The sequence below is a fragment of the Apteryx mantelli genome, chromosome 6 (assembly GCF_036417845.1).
Source record: "Apteryx mantelli isolate bAptMan1 chromosome 6, bAptMan1.hap1, whole genome shotgun sequence".
Taxonomy (NCBI): Eukaryota; Metazoa; Chordata; class Aves; order Apterygiformes; family Apterygidae; genus Apteryx; species Apteryx mantelli.
Genome location: NC_089983.1, coordinates 32,526,973 through 32,542,024, shown reverse-complemented (window position 1 = coordinate 32,542,024; position 15,052 = coordinate 32,526,973). Strand labels below are relative to the sequence as shown.

Here is a 15,052-nt window from a genome sequence, read left to right as displayed (position 1 = left end):
TCCCTGGAGCAGGTGGGTGGCCAGAGCTGGTGGGCACCTGGAGCTGGTGGGTGCCTGGAGCATGTGGGTCCCCAGAGCATGAGGGTGCCTGGGGATGGGGGTGCCTGGAACTAGGGCAGCCTGGAGCTGGTGGGTGCCCAGAGCCCGTGGGTGCTGGGAGTGGGTGGGTGCCTGGAGCAGGGGGCTACCCAGAGATGGGGGTGCTGGGGCTGGGGGTGTCGGGAGCAGGTGGGTGCTGAGTGTCAGGGGTGCTGGGGGTGCAGGATGAGTGGCAGGGCCGGATGTGGCCCTTGCTCACACCCTGCGCGTGGTGAGCAAAGGGCAGCGCCTTGGCATGCCGCAGCTATTCCTGGAGCAGCGGGACTTCCAGAAAAAGCTCCCGCAGGCTATTTCCGGGTGATCTCTGACTCTCCCCTGGCTGGATGCCGGGGTCTGCACAGCACCTGCCGTGGCCAACCCCCCACCCCAGCACCGTGCTCCCACTCCCGCCTGGGCCTGGGAACGTGCTGCTCCTGCCCTCCGCCCCTCAGACCCCCCTCGGGTGCTGCAGCGAGCCCCAGGCGGCTCCGCTGCTCCCTCAGAGCTGGCTCCCGCTCCCCCTCTGGGTGCGCAGGCCACGGCAGCTGGGCCCGTGGGAGCAGGGCGCCATGCCCTTTCCTACGCCCCGGCATCGGCAGGGCTGGCGCCATGCTGCCTCTGCACCAGGAAGCCTTCCCCGGGACAGGGCAGAGCGGGGCATTGGCAGCCAGAGCTGAGCCCTGCTGGAAGGAGTTAAGGGCTGAGACGTCCTAGGACAGAGTTTGTAAACAGAGCCAGTGCTCCAGGAAGTGCCGCCCCCTTCTCCTGCTCGGATGTGGCCGCGGTGACAGCCAGACCCCCCCGCGAGGCCTTGGCAAGGTGACGGCGGTGATGGCACGGCAGTGACGGGCCGGCGCCAGGGGCTGCTGCGGAGAGAGCAGGGCGGTCCGTGTGGGAGATGCTGAACCCCCACGCAAGGTCACGTGTCTGAGCATGGGAAAGTGAAATCACTGCCTGGACATTGCTGGAGGCTGAGCAAATGGCCACGATGCCTTACATGAGCCGCCAGTGATGCAGCAGGCTGGGGTGGTAACCACTACCTCATCTCGCTGGCATGGGTGATGCCATCAAGGCCTGGGTGAGGGCAGCCAGACACCCCCTGCATCCCCATGGACCACTAGGGCAGCCAGCCCTACATCCATGTGGCCATGAGGGCAACTGGGCACCCCCAGCATCTCCAAGGACCACAGGAGCAGGTATACATCCCCATGGACCATGAGGGCAGATGTACACCACCAGCATCCCCATGGACCACGGGGGCAGCCAGACAGGACTGACGGAGGCAGGCATATACCTCCAACATCTGCGTGGACCATGGAGGTAGCTGGTCTTGCCCAGCATCTACATAGGCCCTGAGGGGCAACAGATCACCCCCAGGATCCACAAAGACCAGGGGGCAAACAAACACCCTCCAGCATCCATATAGGTCATGGAGGGTTGCTGGACCCCCCCAGTACTGACACAGGCCACGGGGGCAACCAGACACTCCCAGCATCCCTGTGGCGCTCAGAGGCAACCAGTCATCCTCAGCATCCCCATTGCCTGGGGACACAGGGATGGGGATTTGGGCCCGCCAGAACCGCGTGTGTGTCCCCACTGCCAGTTCTGAGCCCTGCAGTGGGTGAGGGAGCAGAGGCAGCTGTGGTGAGCAGTGGGTGCTCTGGGTGCTGGGGCCGGGGTGGCCGGGTTGGAGCAGAGCCCTGGGGGGGCTGGAGCAGCGTGCACAGCACCCGAGAGCTCCTGCAAGCCGGGCGTGCTGGGCTGGGCCGTGGTCCAGGCGGGGAAGAAGAACAATCTCCTATTTAGACAATAGCACGCGCCCAAGTGGGTCTGTCAGCGCCGGGGAATGGGCCGCACGGTCCTTCCCTGTTAGGGTAAAGGCGCCTCGGAGGCACATGGCTGTAAAAGGAGCGGGACTGAAGGAGGCGGCCAGCGGCCAGGAAGGAGGCGGACAGACGCCCTGGCTGCTTCATTCCCATCCATCCGCTCATCTGTGCTTGGTGCAGTGGGTGCAGGGCCAGGCGAGAGAGGGTGCCGGGGGCCTGGGAGCACCAGACCCATCCTGGTGGCCTGCGGTGCTGTGGGATGGGGGACCGAGGAGAGGCTGGCACCCCATCCCCACACCCTGCCCGGCTCCAGGCCTGGAGGTGCCCACAGCCCGGGGAGGCTGTGCCTGGCTCCCCGCGCGGTTTAAATCCTGGGGGAGCAGGGGAGGCAGCGGGGAGGGAGGGCCGGGGAGGAGGGGCAGCTGCGGGATGCAGCTGGCTTTGCTCATGGGGAAGTCACGACCGGAGTTGTTTGACATTCCAGCTCCCTGCCGTCTTCCCGGCTGCAGCCTCCTCCCAAGGCCCGGGAGGAGCTGGGGCTGGGCCAGCGCTGGGGCCTGGAGATGGGCCTGGGGCCCAGTTCCCAGGCTCGGCCAGCCTGGGTCAGCCTGTCCTGGGCCAGAGCCGCAGGAGGGCAAACCGGCTGGGCACGGTGGGAGGCAGCTCCCCTCCTGGTCTCAGCGTCTCCCCACACTGCCCTGGCGCTCCTGCAATGTCCCGTTGTCCCTGCACTGCAGGCAGTGACGTGTCGCTTTCTGCAGCCCCTGGGCAGTCAGCTGGCTCAGACTGCTTGAGGCAGGGTCTGTGGGATGAGAGCAAATGGGGCAGGATCTGTGGGATGGGACCGCATGGGGAAGGGTCCCTGGGATGAGAGCAAATGGGGCAGGATCTGTGGGATGGGACTGCATGGGGAAGGGTCCCTGGGATGGGACCACATGGGGCAGGGTCCCTGGGATGGGATCACTTGGGGCAGGGTCTGTGGAATGGGACCATATGGGGCCAGATCCTCTTCTCCTCCTTGTCCATCTGCTTCCTGTGCTTTGAGATCCTGCATGGAGACAGGGATTTCCTAAGAGCCTGCGGAAAGGCCGACGCGTCTGTCCACCCTCCCTGCACAGCCTGGGGCCTCTGCCCTTGCTGAGAGCCCGGAAGGCTCTGGGCAGCTGAGGAAAGACCACTTAAAAAAGTTTGACCCTGAGCAGGGTCAGTGAAATACTCCTCTTTTAACCCATTTGAGCCACTTCCCCTCCTAGCATCACAGCCCAAAAGTGCATTTCCCCTCCTGCGGGCACCCCAAGCCTCCTTTCCCCCTGCCCTGTGGCTCTGCAGCCCCCCAAAGCCCCCCTGCTGCTTGCTCCTTGGCTTGCCACCAATGGGTCCCATGTGCTGGGAGGCATAGGATGCTGGGGAGCCCTGTCCCAGTGCCCTGGGGAGCCCAGCAGGCTGCTACGTTCTTCCCTAACCCTGCCACCCCGCCGGGCCTGGATGGGGACGAGGGGTCTCCAGGCCTCGGGGGTCTTGCAGTGCTGAGGCCCTACCTGAGACCCCAGGGCAGGGTGCTCAGCACTGCCGGACATGCCATCCATGGGGGCCCTGCCCGGCATCCTGCCCCACTCCCCCAGTCGGCGGGGTGGGGGGATGGGGTCACGATGGTGATGGTGTGGTTGGCCCTGTGGTGGCCTGGCTCCATGGGTCAGCCCACATTAACATGGGGCCCCGCCAGCCCTGGGGACGTGCCCAGCCCCGAGGGCTGGAGCGAGTCCCTGCCTGGGTCAGAGCTGGCGTGGGGGCTGGTGGAGTAGGAGAGCAGGCGTGCCGGGGCTCAGGGATGCACAGGGCACGCTCGGAGCAGGGCCAGGAGAAGGAAGGATGCTGTATGTTTTTCCATCTTCTCCCCCCCGCCCCCCAAGCCCCCCTTCCCTCCCCCCTGCCCCGTGCTGGGATGAAACAACCCCATCTGAAAATACCTTCCCTTTTAAAGGCAGGCTCCGCCAGGCAGCGTGCACCGTCCGGGAAGCCGCAGCATTACGCTGTGTCTAGGCGGCCTGGAGGAGCTCCAGAGATGCGAGAGTTTGGGGGGGCTGGCTGGGATGCAGGGCCTGGAGCCTCCTGCCCACCTGCACGGCCATGGGCTGGCAACGAGCAGGCAGGAGCCAACTCCAGGGGACAGGGCAGTCCCCAGGCGCCACATCTAGGGCAGGATGCTGCAGCGGCCGAGCCCGGACACCCAGCTTACCATGCCACGGGCAAGCCTTGACACCCCTTGGCATCTCCATTTCAGCCGGCGTGGGGGGCTGGGGAGGTGCGGGGGCCGGGCAGGACTGAGCACTGCTGCTGCTGAGACACCCGAGCCTGGCAGCATTGCAATCCCCTCTCTGCCAGGGCGTCCTGGCACTGGCCCGGCCGGGAAGGGCCAGTGTGGCCCTGGGGACAGTGGTGCTGGGGCTATGCCAGCTGATGCCGGCCAAAACAGCCTGGCTTGGGCCGGGTTGAGGTCACTGGGTGCAGGTTCCCTGCCCTGAACCACTGTGGGAAGCTGTGGTGGGGCCCCGGGTGCTGCCTGCAGGCAACTCTGTGGGCTGGGGGACTGCAGCATCCTCTGCGCTAGGCTCATGAGCAGGGGAGGTGACCCACTTCACCATCCCACCAGGCTGTGCCCCGTCCCTCAGTCCAGCTTGGTCAATACCGGGGGCACAGCACAGCATCGTGCAGCTCCCTGGTGGGTTGTGGCAGCCCCTTGATGCTCTGTGCCCTCAGCACCCCAGATGATGGGCGTCTGCTCCCAGCCATGCCCCGGCTCGGGGACCATGGCTTGGTGTGCTGGCCCCATGCCTGGGTGTCCCGTAAAGAAGGACTAGGTGCAGTCTGGGCTGCAGATGCCCGGCTCTCTGCTCCCATGCAGGGGTCCCCCATGCACCCCATCCTTGGGGACAGTGACAGGGACAGCCTTAACCCACTGGTGCCGAGCTGGGAGAGGGTCTCTGCTCCCCTCTGCCTGACCCTCAGCTGGGCCCAGGGGGAGTGGTCCCCATCCTGGAGAGATCTGGGGATCTGGGCAGGACTTTCTGCTCCTCGAAGTACTGCAGCGCTGTAGGGGGAGGCAGAGGGGACAGGGCAGAGCCTGCAGGGCCCTGGCCGGCCCAGGGACCTCGTCCCGTGCTGGGGGGGCTGAGGATCGGGGGGGCCAGGGCTGTTCCGGGCAGAGTCCCTGGCCAGCCGCACTCTCCGCGTGCTCAGTGCTGGACGGGTTAAGAGGGTGCCTCCCCCGGGCTATAAATACCGCCCATGTCCCAGGGTATGATCTACGGAGGCTATTTTGGTTGGGTGTCTGCTGCTTCGGGAATGTGCCAGAGTGAGGACCCAGGTGCTGACGTCACCGGGCCGCTCCAGACCCAGCACCTGCTCGGGGTCACTCAGCACCACCCCGAGGCGCCCAGCCCCAGACTGGTGCTCAGCCCCACCTCGGCCCCCCGCGCAGCGGGGAGGGGGCATTGGGGTGGTGGGATGAGCCCCAGCGTGCTCAGGGCAGGGACCCCCCCACACTGCCCCCCCCCAGGGCCCCCCCTCAGGCCCCTCTCTGGGGCAGGTCCCCCTGAACCTGGCCCCACACTGAGAGCTGAGCCCGATGCTCTAGCTGTGGGGCAGGTCACAGCACTCCCAGGGGGATTTTGGGGTGCTCAAGCCCAACTTGGGGAACGTGGCCACCAGCACATGGGGTCTGGCTCAAGGAGGGGCAAATGATGGTGTGAAGGGCTGAGTCCCCTTCCCCCTGCGCCGTGGCCTCAGCCCAGGCAGTCTGTCTGTCCTGGCACTCCTGCGTGGTGCCCCGTGCCCTGACTGGGGTCCCGGCGGAGCTTGGGGGTCCCCGTCAGGCTGCCCCCCTCGCACCCCCAGTGACAGCGCCCCGGATGGGGCAGGGCGGCGGTGGTGTTGGAGGGGCTGTTGCACAGGGGGGTCCGGGGGTGCCCCCGGGTCCCCAGACTGCTCCAGCCACACGGGACCCCGGCGGGGGGCCGTCCCCACAGGTGAGGGGGCGGGGGGCCGTCGCCAGCAGCGGGAAGGCACCCGCCCACGGCCCGTGCAGGAATCCCCCAGCTGTCCGGGAGCAGGAGGGGCCGGTGATGTCAGCAGGATACAAATAGCCGGCGCGCGGGTCCCCTCCCGACACCTCGCCGAGCTCCCAGCCGCTCGCCAGCCCCTGCGCCCTGCTCCAGCCGCGCCGCCTGCCGCCCCGCCGCCACCATGAGCCAGTCCTACTCCTCCAGCCAGCGGGTCTCTTCCTACCGCCGCACCTTCGGCGGCGCCTCCCCGGTCTTCTCCCGCGCCTCCTTCGGGGGCAAAGGCAGCGGCAGCTCCGTCACCTCCCGCGTCTACCAGGTGTCCCGCACCTCGGCCGTGCCCAGCCTGTCCAGCTTCCGCACCACCCGCGTGACGCCCCTGCGCTGCTACCAGAGCGCCTACCAGGGCTCCGGGGAGCTGCTGGACTTCAGCCTGGCCGATGCCATGAACCAGGAGTTCCTGCAGACCCGCACCAACGAGAAGGTCGAGCTGCAGGAGCTCAATGACCGCTTCGCCAACTACATCGAGAAGGTGCGCTTCCTGGAGCAGCAGAATGCCCTCATGGTGGCCGAGGTGAACCGCCTGCGGGGCAAGGAGCCCACCCGTGTGGCCGAGATGTACGAGGAGGAGCTGCGGGAGCTCCGGCGCCAGGTGGACGTGCTCACCAGCCAGCGGGCACGCGTCGAGGTCGAGCGTGACAACCTGCTCGACGACCTGCAGAAGCTCAAGCAGAGGTGAGGACCACCCCTGCGCGCCCCGCGGGCCACCCCAGCATTCCTCCCCCCATCTCTGCACCACGGCTCCATCCCTGGGGAAAGGGGCAGAGCCCTTCCTCAGCAAGCACCAGGTTCCCTTGGGTATTTAGTGCTGCCCTAGTGCCCTGTTCTCCTTCCCAAGGCCCAGAGCCTATCATGGGGCCTCTCTTCTCCCTCCCTCTTACCCCTGCTCCATCTCCCTGGGAAGGAGAGCACCGCTGCGGTGCCTCTCTCTGGCTGCTCGCTGGAGACCCGTCCGCAGGGCACTTCGCAGGGCCACAGCCTGTGCCACATCCTGGCACCATGACTGCAAGTCTTGGGAGGGAGAAGGGCACCCAGGACCACCTACCCAGTGCTGGGAGCTCCCCAACCCGTGGCACTGGGACAGGAGGAGAGGGGAGCTGGCCTGGCAGCATGGGGCAGGGTTAGAGAGGTGCCCAGGCCTGTAAACCTCAGCAGGGCACTGTGAACGGCCACTGCCAGCCTGTGCCAGCCTTTGCGAGGTGCCCATGGGCACCCAGCAGGCAGAACAGCCCCGGGAGCTAGGGGTGTCACCGCATCCTCCCTTGCCTGGGTGCTGCAGCAAGACCAGGCCCAGGCTGTGATGCCCAGGAACACAGCGCTGGGTGACTGCGGGGAGCCCTGCCCCAGCACCGCGCACAGCGGGCAGGTTCCCGGGGTCCCCCGTCACCGCTCATACTGGGGATGACCGCCCGGCCCGTGGGCGAGCTGAGCCCTGACGGACGACTGGATGGAGCCAGGTGGGCAGGCGGAAGCGGGGCGGAGGATACTCCGCCAGCTCCGGACATGAAGGAGGGGGAGGAAGCGGCCACGCTTCCGCAGGCCAGAGCTGCTCAGCCTGCTGCGGTGCCCCTGGTGCCCTGGGAGCAGCGAAGACCCCCCAAGGATGCAGCAGGCTGGCGGGGCGGGGGCCAGGGGACATAGCCCCCGGGATGGCGAGTACCCTTTGTGGCCAGGCAGCCTAGGGGGCCCTGGCACCAGCGCTCTGGGGGCTGGGGCAGCTGCTTGCCCCTGCAGCAGCCTCCGATGCTGATCTGCTCCTTCCCTCCTGTGCCGCCAGGACAGAGGGGCATGGGGGCGAAGGAGGCTGGAGCCCCCCTCTCCCGGGGGTGACACGACCTGCTGCCTCCTGCCTCCCGCCCACGGCACCAGCCCCTGCCGCAGACACACAGGGGCTGCAGTGGGGCAGAGCCCCTGGTGCTCTGCACGCGGTGCTGGCCCCAGCGTGGCCCCAGGGCCCCGGCGAGCCTGCCGGCCGGGCTGGGGGCTGAGGGCTGACGACCCCTGAATGTCAGGGAGGAACAACTGGGTGTCATGTTCCTGGCGTCCCTGCTGTGCCGACACTGCCCTGGGCACCTCCCTCTGCTCCGGCTGCCTGCACCGACCCTCCTGCAACGCAGCCTGCCCCCTCCCCAGCTGCCTAGCCCCTGCCCCAGGGTCACGGCCCCAGGCCACATCCCCGTGGTCCCCCTCCATACCCTGGCACTGCACCCACTCCCATGGCACAGCTGAGGTCCCCGGACCGCCCCGCCACGGGTCCCTGCGCTGCCCTCCTCCCTGAGCTGGGTGTCCGGCGCCCGCCCTTGCTCCTGCCGTCCCGGGACAGCTCAGCTGGGCTCACCCCCCACACCCCATCTCCCTGCCTGCGGCCATCCCTTGGGCCCCCCAACCCCCCGTGTCGGGACACGCACCCCATCCCCCGGCTGCCGGCCACTCTCCCCTATAAGGGCCGGGGCAGCGAGCGTGGCACCGAGCTGACCTCATGCCTTTGTGCTCTCTCCGGCGTTGACTATAATAGGGAAAGGGAGGAAGAGCCCCTGGCCCCCGGCCAGCCCTCCCTCCGCCCGCCGGGAACGCAGGACAGTCTGCTGTGTTCCCACCAGGCCACGCTGGGCGCAGGGACGGCGAGCAGGGATGCCACCGCAAGGGGACAGGGCTCTGTCTGGGCTCCCCTAATGCCCCCTCTCTGCCCCCAGGCTGCAAGAGGAGATCCAGCTGAAGGAGGAGGCTGAGAACAACCTGGCTGCCTTCAGAGCCGTGAGTATCCGTCCCCCAGCGCTGCCCTGGCCACCTCCCGGGGTCCCAGCCTCCCCCTCCCCCTCCATCTCCCCCCGGCAGCCAGACCCCCAGGCAGGGCTGCTCCCCCAGCTGCCACATCCCCAGCACCAGGGCACTGCCACCGGCCCTTGTGGCCACCAGCGCGTAGCACCGGGAAGCCGAGCGGTCCCTTGAGGGGCTGCAGCTCTGCCCTGCCAGCCAGTAGCATGGGCAGCTTTGCCAATTCCAGCATGAGCCCTGCACTCCCCCGTGCCCCCAGGTGCATTTGGCCCCACTGCTATCCCATCACTCTCCATGTCCCCCCAGGATGTGGACGCAGCCACACTGGCACGCATCGACCTGGAGAGACGCATCGAGTCCCTGCAGGAAGAGATCGCCTTCCTCAAGAAGGTGCACGAAGAGGTAGGTCTGGGATGGACTGGCTTTCCCTGGGCACAGACGGGGCTGGGGGACGGAGCGGGTGCTCTGATGCCTCCCTGTGCTCCTCAGGAAATTCGGGAGCTGCAGGCGCAGCTGCAGGAGCAGCACATCCAAGTGGAGATGGACGTCTCCAAGCCGGACCTGACGGCCGCGCTGCGAGACATCCGCGCCCAGTACGAGAGCATCGCTGCCAAGAACATCGCTGAGGCCGAGGAGTGGTACAAGTCCAAGGTGTGGAGGTGGTGGGGTCCGGGCTGAGCCCAGAGGAGGCTCTGGCATGGGGAGGTGGCCAGGTCCCCGCGGTCCCATCCAGCCCGGCAGCAGCACCCGCTGACCCTGCTGTCTCCCCAGGTGTCTGACCTGACTCAGGCTGCCAACAAGAACAACGACGCTCTGCGGCAGGCAAAACAGGAGATGTTGGAGTACCGGCACCAGATCCAGTCCTACACCTGCGAGATCGATGCCCTCAAGGGCACGGTGAGCTGCAGGCGGTGCGGGGAAAACCTCGGCTTCCCCTGCAAGGACCTGCTGCTCTGAGGCTGCTCGGGGATCGCGGCCCCACATCAGCTGGATCTAGCCCACACCCAGAGGCCTCATTGCTGGGGGCAAGTGTGCCCCGAAGGCACCTGTGTGTCGCACACCCAAATCCTGTGCGATCCCCTGCTCCTCCCTTTTGCCCCTGACCCCAGTGCAGCTGAGCCCCACTCTCTCTGGGTGCCCCCATAGCCCCAGAGCTGGACACAGCTCTCCCCCAGGACCTCCCAGGGCTCCCAGCGCTGAGCCCTGCTCTCCCCCTGCATCCTCCTGGATCTGCCCTGCCCCCTTCCTTGGCTCTGCCCCAGGCGCTCAGCACTGAGCCCAGTGCCCCCCAGATGTCCCCCCCCAGCACCCCCCAGGTGCCCCAGGCCCCTCCGGTCCCTCCGGCGCTGAGCCCCGCTGTCCTCGCAGAACGACTCGCTGATGCGCCAGATGCGGGAGATGGAGGAGCGTTTCGCTGGGGAGGCCAGCGGCTACCAGGACACCATTGCGCGGCTGGAGGAGGAGATCCGGCACCTCAAGGACGAGATGGCCCGGCACCTGCGGGAGTACCAGGACCTGCTCAACGTCAAGATGGCCCTGGACGTGGAGATCGCCACATACCGCAAGCTGCTGGAGGGCGAGGAAAACCGGTGAGCGGCGGGGTGGGGGGGGACTGGCAGGGTCAGCTGTTCTTCGGGGCTGCCACCCCTTGCACAGCCTTCTGAGGCCGGTCCTGCTCCCGTGGCTGTGCGGGCTGGGGCTGGCCGCGTGGGCTGGCCCTGAGCTCTCCTGTCTGTCTTGATGCAGGATCAGCATCCCCATGCACCAGACCTTCGCTTCTGCTCTCAATTTCCGAGGTGAGAGCTGCCGCATGGGTGGGGGGTGGCTCTTGCGTGGGGCCTGGGCCAAGTCCCTGGGGCTTCCTAGCACGGGGGGGTGACTACGGGGCAAATCTCCCTCCCGGAGGGACGCAGCTGGGCTGGCAGGTGGGGGGAGCTCCCCCACCGCCCCCCAGCCTTCAGGGTCCCATGGGTGCCATGCTGAGCCGATGGGGGGCGGACACTCCGTAGGGTGCTTGCCATGAGCTGTGGTTGAGGTGGGGGTAACCTTGGGGGTCCTGAAGACCATGGCCACGGCATGGGCACTTGGAGACCGTCCGTGTGCCAGGCATCTCCCCACTGGCCCCAGACCAAATGTTGTGTCCCCGTGCGGCATGTCCCCCGTGGTGGCTGTCACCACGCCTGGCCACATCCCTGTGTCCTCCTGCCTGCAGAGACAAGCCCGGAGCAGCGTGGCTCTGAAGTGCACACCAAGAAGACTGTGATGATCAAAACCATTGAAACCCGTGATGGGGAGGTGAGTGCAGGGCAGTGCCCTGGGGCCAGGAGAGCCCATGGGACTCAAGGGCAGGGGTGGGCTCTCGCCCCCTGGGCAAGCTCCCGTTGTCTGGGGGATGGGCTAGCCCTCAGGCCATGTATTCCTGGCACCTGCAGCTGTGTGAAGAGCAGAAAGGCCCTCGCCCCGCATGCACCCAGCGCTGGGGGCTGTACCCACTGTGGGCATGCAGGAGCCGGGTCCTTGGTGCCAGGCAGGGCTCCACGCTAGGCTCTGCCCCGTCATGGCCTTGGGGGGGTTGCATCTCACGGCATGTCTCTCCCGGCAGGTGGTGAGTGAGGCGACCCAGCAGCAGCATGAAGTGCTGTAGACGATGCTGCCCAGCGGCACCTTCCATCCCTGCCTCCGTTCTGCCGCCTCCCAGCGCCGAGCCCCGACCCGCTCCCCCCCGACCCCGATCCCCCTCTGGCGCTCGCACCGGCACTGCCCGAGGGACCCCATGCAGCCGCCTCGGGGCACAGCACTGCCGGACGCCCCCAGCGCCCCCAGACCCCCTGCCCCCCATGCCCCCCGGGCTCTCTCCTTCGGCTTCGAAACGTGCGCTCTGCTTTGGCAGCTTTGCAGTGGGAATGCCAGCATCAGGATCAGGGCCGGTCCTGGGGGCGGCAGAGAGGGACGGAGGGGACAGGCAGGACGGGGTGGGGGGAGCAGGTGGTGGCCTCTGCCAGCTCCCCGGAGAGCCGGATGGTCCCAGCAGCAGGTTCTGGATCCCCCCGTGCCCCTGAACCCCCTCCCCATGCCCATTCCGGGCACAGACTTGGGGTTCGTCCTGCAGGAGCAGGGACCGTCTCCCTGTGCCGGCACCACTGGCCTCCTTGGAGCTGGTATTTCTCCTGGCAGAGGGCAGTGATGCTGGGGACAGGGAGGAGCTGGGGATGGGCCGAGCCCCCCCCTCCCAGCCTGGCTTGAAGCCGGGGTGCTCCCAGCCTTCATCACCCCCCACCTGGGGGGCCAGAGACCTGGGCTCCCCCCTGCCCAAGAGGCAGCCCCGCGGGGCGGAGAGCAGCGCCCGCCCCCCCAGATTCGGCGCAAGGGGACGCAGCTCTGCCAGCGGCTCCCCCTTGGGAAGGGCTGCCCCGCGTCGGCCCCGCTGTGTGCCCCCCTCGCTGCTGGGGGCCGCGGGGGTCCCCAGCCGCAGGAGGCTGCGCTGGGGGCAGGCTCGGTGAGCCGAGAGAGGAAAACCGTAGGTGGACACAGGCGAGAGAAGGAGTGAGTGAGTGGGAGAGAGGGGGGAGAGAAAGAGAGGAGCCGGAGAGAGGCCCAGGGGGCCGGAGGGTGCCCCCACCCCTCGCCCCATTGCACCCCCACCCCACTGCGTGTACGTGACTCTTCCGGGCGGCTGAAATAAACAGCGGAGCATGACCCCATCCTCTGAGCATGTGTCTGGGGCAGGGATGGGGAGGGGGCAGTGGGGAGGCATCACCCGGGGGGCATCGCCCAGGACCCCCAGGGCTGAGCTGGGAGGGACGGGGGGAACCAGCCGTGTCATGCCTCCCTGAGCCATCTCTCTTCTAGGCTGCAGAGTCCCCCCCAGTGCAGTTTTCCCTTGCGCAGCAGCTGCTCCAGACCACTGAGCAATTTTGCTGCCCACCGTGGAGGGTTTTGCAGTTCCCCGTAAGGGCAGGGGGGGACCTGCTGGCACTGGGGGCTGCAGCATGGCCCCCAGTTACGGGGAGCTGAGCCCAGAGCTGGTTTGCAGGCTCTGTGGGATCACTGTGCACACACACGACCCCCTCACCCCCTCCCCACAGTTGGCATGTCGGGCTCTTGACTACGGCTCCTCTGCCCCAGCGATGGGGGGATACATGGCAGGAATCTGGGACTCAGCATCCCATGGGCTGCTGAGATTCAGGATTGCTCTGGCCCGGGGGGAGCTGGAGGGTTCACACATCCCTGGCAGGGAGTGGGACCCGGGGAGGGCAGTAGGGTTGGGATGAGGGCTGGGAGGTTGGTGTTTGAGGGACATGTCAGGCTTGGGGTGCTACTGCCAGCAGCAGAGATGGGGCTGTGGGGTCCCTACTGAAGAGTGAGTGCAGACCCCAGCGTGGGGCCAGCCCGCAGTGTGGCTAACCCCAGATTTGGCTGCTGGGCTGTCCGGGGCTGGGGGTCTGGGCCTCGAGGCCTGTCTCCAGCAGGTGGCCCTGTGACATCGAGGATGGTCCCCAAGGCTGGCCCTGGGGAGGGATTACATCACCAGCCACCTCCATCCCCGCTGCTGGCCGGGGCTGGCAGGGCCAGGGCTCTGTCCCCTGCAGCCCTCTGCAACTGGGCTGCCAGGAGGGACCTTCCCTATTCCCCACCTTCACCAGGCTGCTGGCATCGCTGCCACCTCCCGCAGCCCTGCCCTGAGGGCTGGGTTTGCCCAGCCACCCCCTGCGTCCCCCTGCGCCATCCCTGAGTCTTTCCTCCTGGGGCTGAAGGACGAAGGTGGGAGCATGGGGATGGGGAGGGGGAAAGAGCAGCCCTTTGCGGTGCAGTGCAGCCGGCTTCATGCATGAGGAAGAGACCCCCCCCCCCCCCCAAGGCTCTCACAGGCCTTTCCTCTAGCTGCCCCAGACCCTGGGGCTTGCTCACTGCTCTGCAGCGCAGAGTGTGGGTCTAGCCCTGCCTCCTACTCGAGCATGTCCAGGCTATCCCGCCTGAGCGATCCAGGTCATCCACTAAGCAGCCAGCCTTTGCTGCTCTTCCCCACCATGTGGGACACCAGCACTTCTCACCGGCCGTGTGCCGCTGACTGCTGTGCCCTTGAACTGGTGGCCGCAGGCTCTGCCAAATGCGGCCACGCTCATTTGTAGCTGGGAAGCAGCATGCCGTGCAGTCAATGTCTGGCTTGCCCAGCGCTGGCGAGGGCGGCTGGAGCCATGTGCCGTAAATCCAGGAGCTGGGGGAAGCCCTGCCCGGCCTGGGGGTGGCAGGGAGAGGCAGTCCCTTGTGCTCATTGCCCAGAGCAGAGCTTGGGGGGCCTTCGCGGGGCCCCCCAAGCCTGAGTGGTGGGGTGGACCTGCTCCACGCAGAGCCCTGAGAGGCCAGCCAGAGCCGCACGGGGTTCACACGCTCTGGGGCAGGGAGGCGAGGGGGCTCAGTTAGGAAAATGTGATTTTGCCACGTTTGCAGGCCACGGCAAGGGCTGATTTGGGGTGAGGAGGGGTGCAGGGATCCCCCAGGAGAGCTCTCTCTGCTCCCTACCCCAGGCACGGACGGCCCTTCGGGGGGACAGTGCAAAGGGGCCCCGCAGGGCCGGCTCCTGCCCGACTGCCCCGGAGCCGGCCGGGAGCTGCTGCACGGGGTCTCGCGTTGCAGGAAGCATTAGGGTGTCCTTTCCCTTCACATGCCACCAGGGTCTCTCTGTCCCGATCCGGTGACATGGCCAGGGAAGGGGAAGGGGGGAAGGAAGGCTGGGCCCCCCCCTCCGGGCGCGCTGCTAATATGGCAAGGCCCCTTGCTATCTTTGCAAGCGGAGCCGGGCTGCAGGGCCGGCGCTGGGCGCTGAGTGGGGGAGCCCGGCCAAGGAATGTGACATATCAGAGGCAGCTGCCACTTCGGGAGAGGGGGCAGAGGGAGCGCAGCTCTGCAGGGGCTGCGCGCGGAGGGACGGGGCCAGGGGGGGACGCCCGGGCCGCAGCGCTGGGGGAGCCCTGCCGGCGGCCGGCGCCTGCGGGAGCTGCACCCGAGGAAGGCGGTGGCGGCGGAGCAGCAGGTGCCGAGGCGCGGGGCCGGCTGGGGTGGGGGCTGCCGCCGGCCGCGCGGGGAGCGTGGGGGCCGCGCCGCGCGCTCGGTGACGGGGCAGGCGGCAACCCGAGCCCCGGCCTAAAAATAACCGGCCGCTCGCCCGTGGAGCGGCGACCTTCGGGGGCCGCGGCCGGCTGAGGGGGCAGGCGCCGAACCGAACGGCACCTGGACCGGGGAGCCGCCTTGCCCCGG

At 67.8% G+C, this 15,052-nt stretch overlaps 1 protein-coding gene across 1 annotated transcript; it reads left to right on the top strand.

The window, feature by feature from the left end:
- Positions 1–6,060: 6,060 nt before the first annotated feature.
- On the top strand, positions 6,061–12,493 carry DES (desmin). The gene is made up of 9 exons (XM_013960454.2): positions 6,061–6,697; positions 8,716–8,776; positions 9,104–9,199; positions 9,287–9,448; positions 9,569–9,694; positions 10,166–10,386; positions 10,544–10,593; positions 11,010–11,092; positions 11,400–12,493. Exons 1-9 carry the CDS (start codon positions 6,147–6,149, stop codon positions 11,439–11,441), a joined length of 1,392 nt encoding a protein of 463 aa, XP_013815908.2. The 5' UTR covers positions 6,061–6,146; the 3' UTR covers positions 11,442–12,493.
- The last annotated feature ends 2,559 nt before the right edge of the window (positions 12,494–15,052 follow it).

Coding starts and splice junctions, on each gene's coding strand:
- DES (XM_013960454.2), top strand. CDS start 6,147: ATGAGCCAGTCCTACTCCTCCAGCCAGCGGGTCTCTTCCTACCGCCGC. Junction 9,449..9,568: donor AGGAGTGGTACAAGTCCAAG/GTGTGGAGGTGG, acceptor CTGTCTCCCCAG/GTGTCTGACCTGACTCAGGC. Junction 9,695..10,165: donor TCGATGCCCTCAAGGGCACG/GTGAGCTGCAGG, acceptor CTGTCCTCGCAG/AACGACTCGCTGATGCGCCA.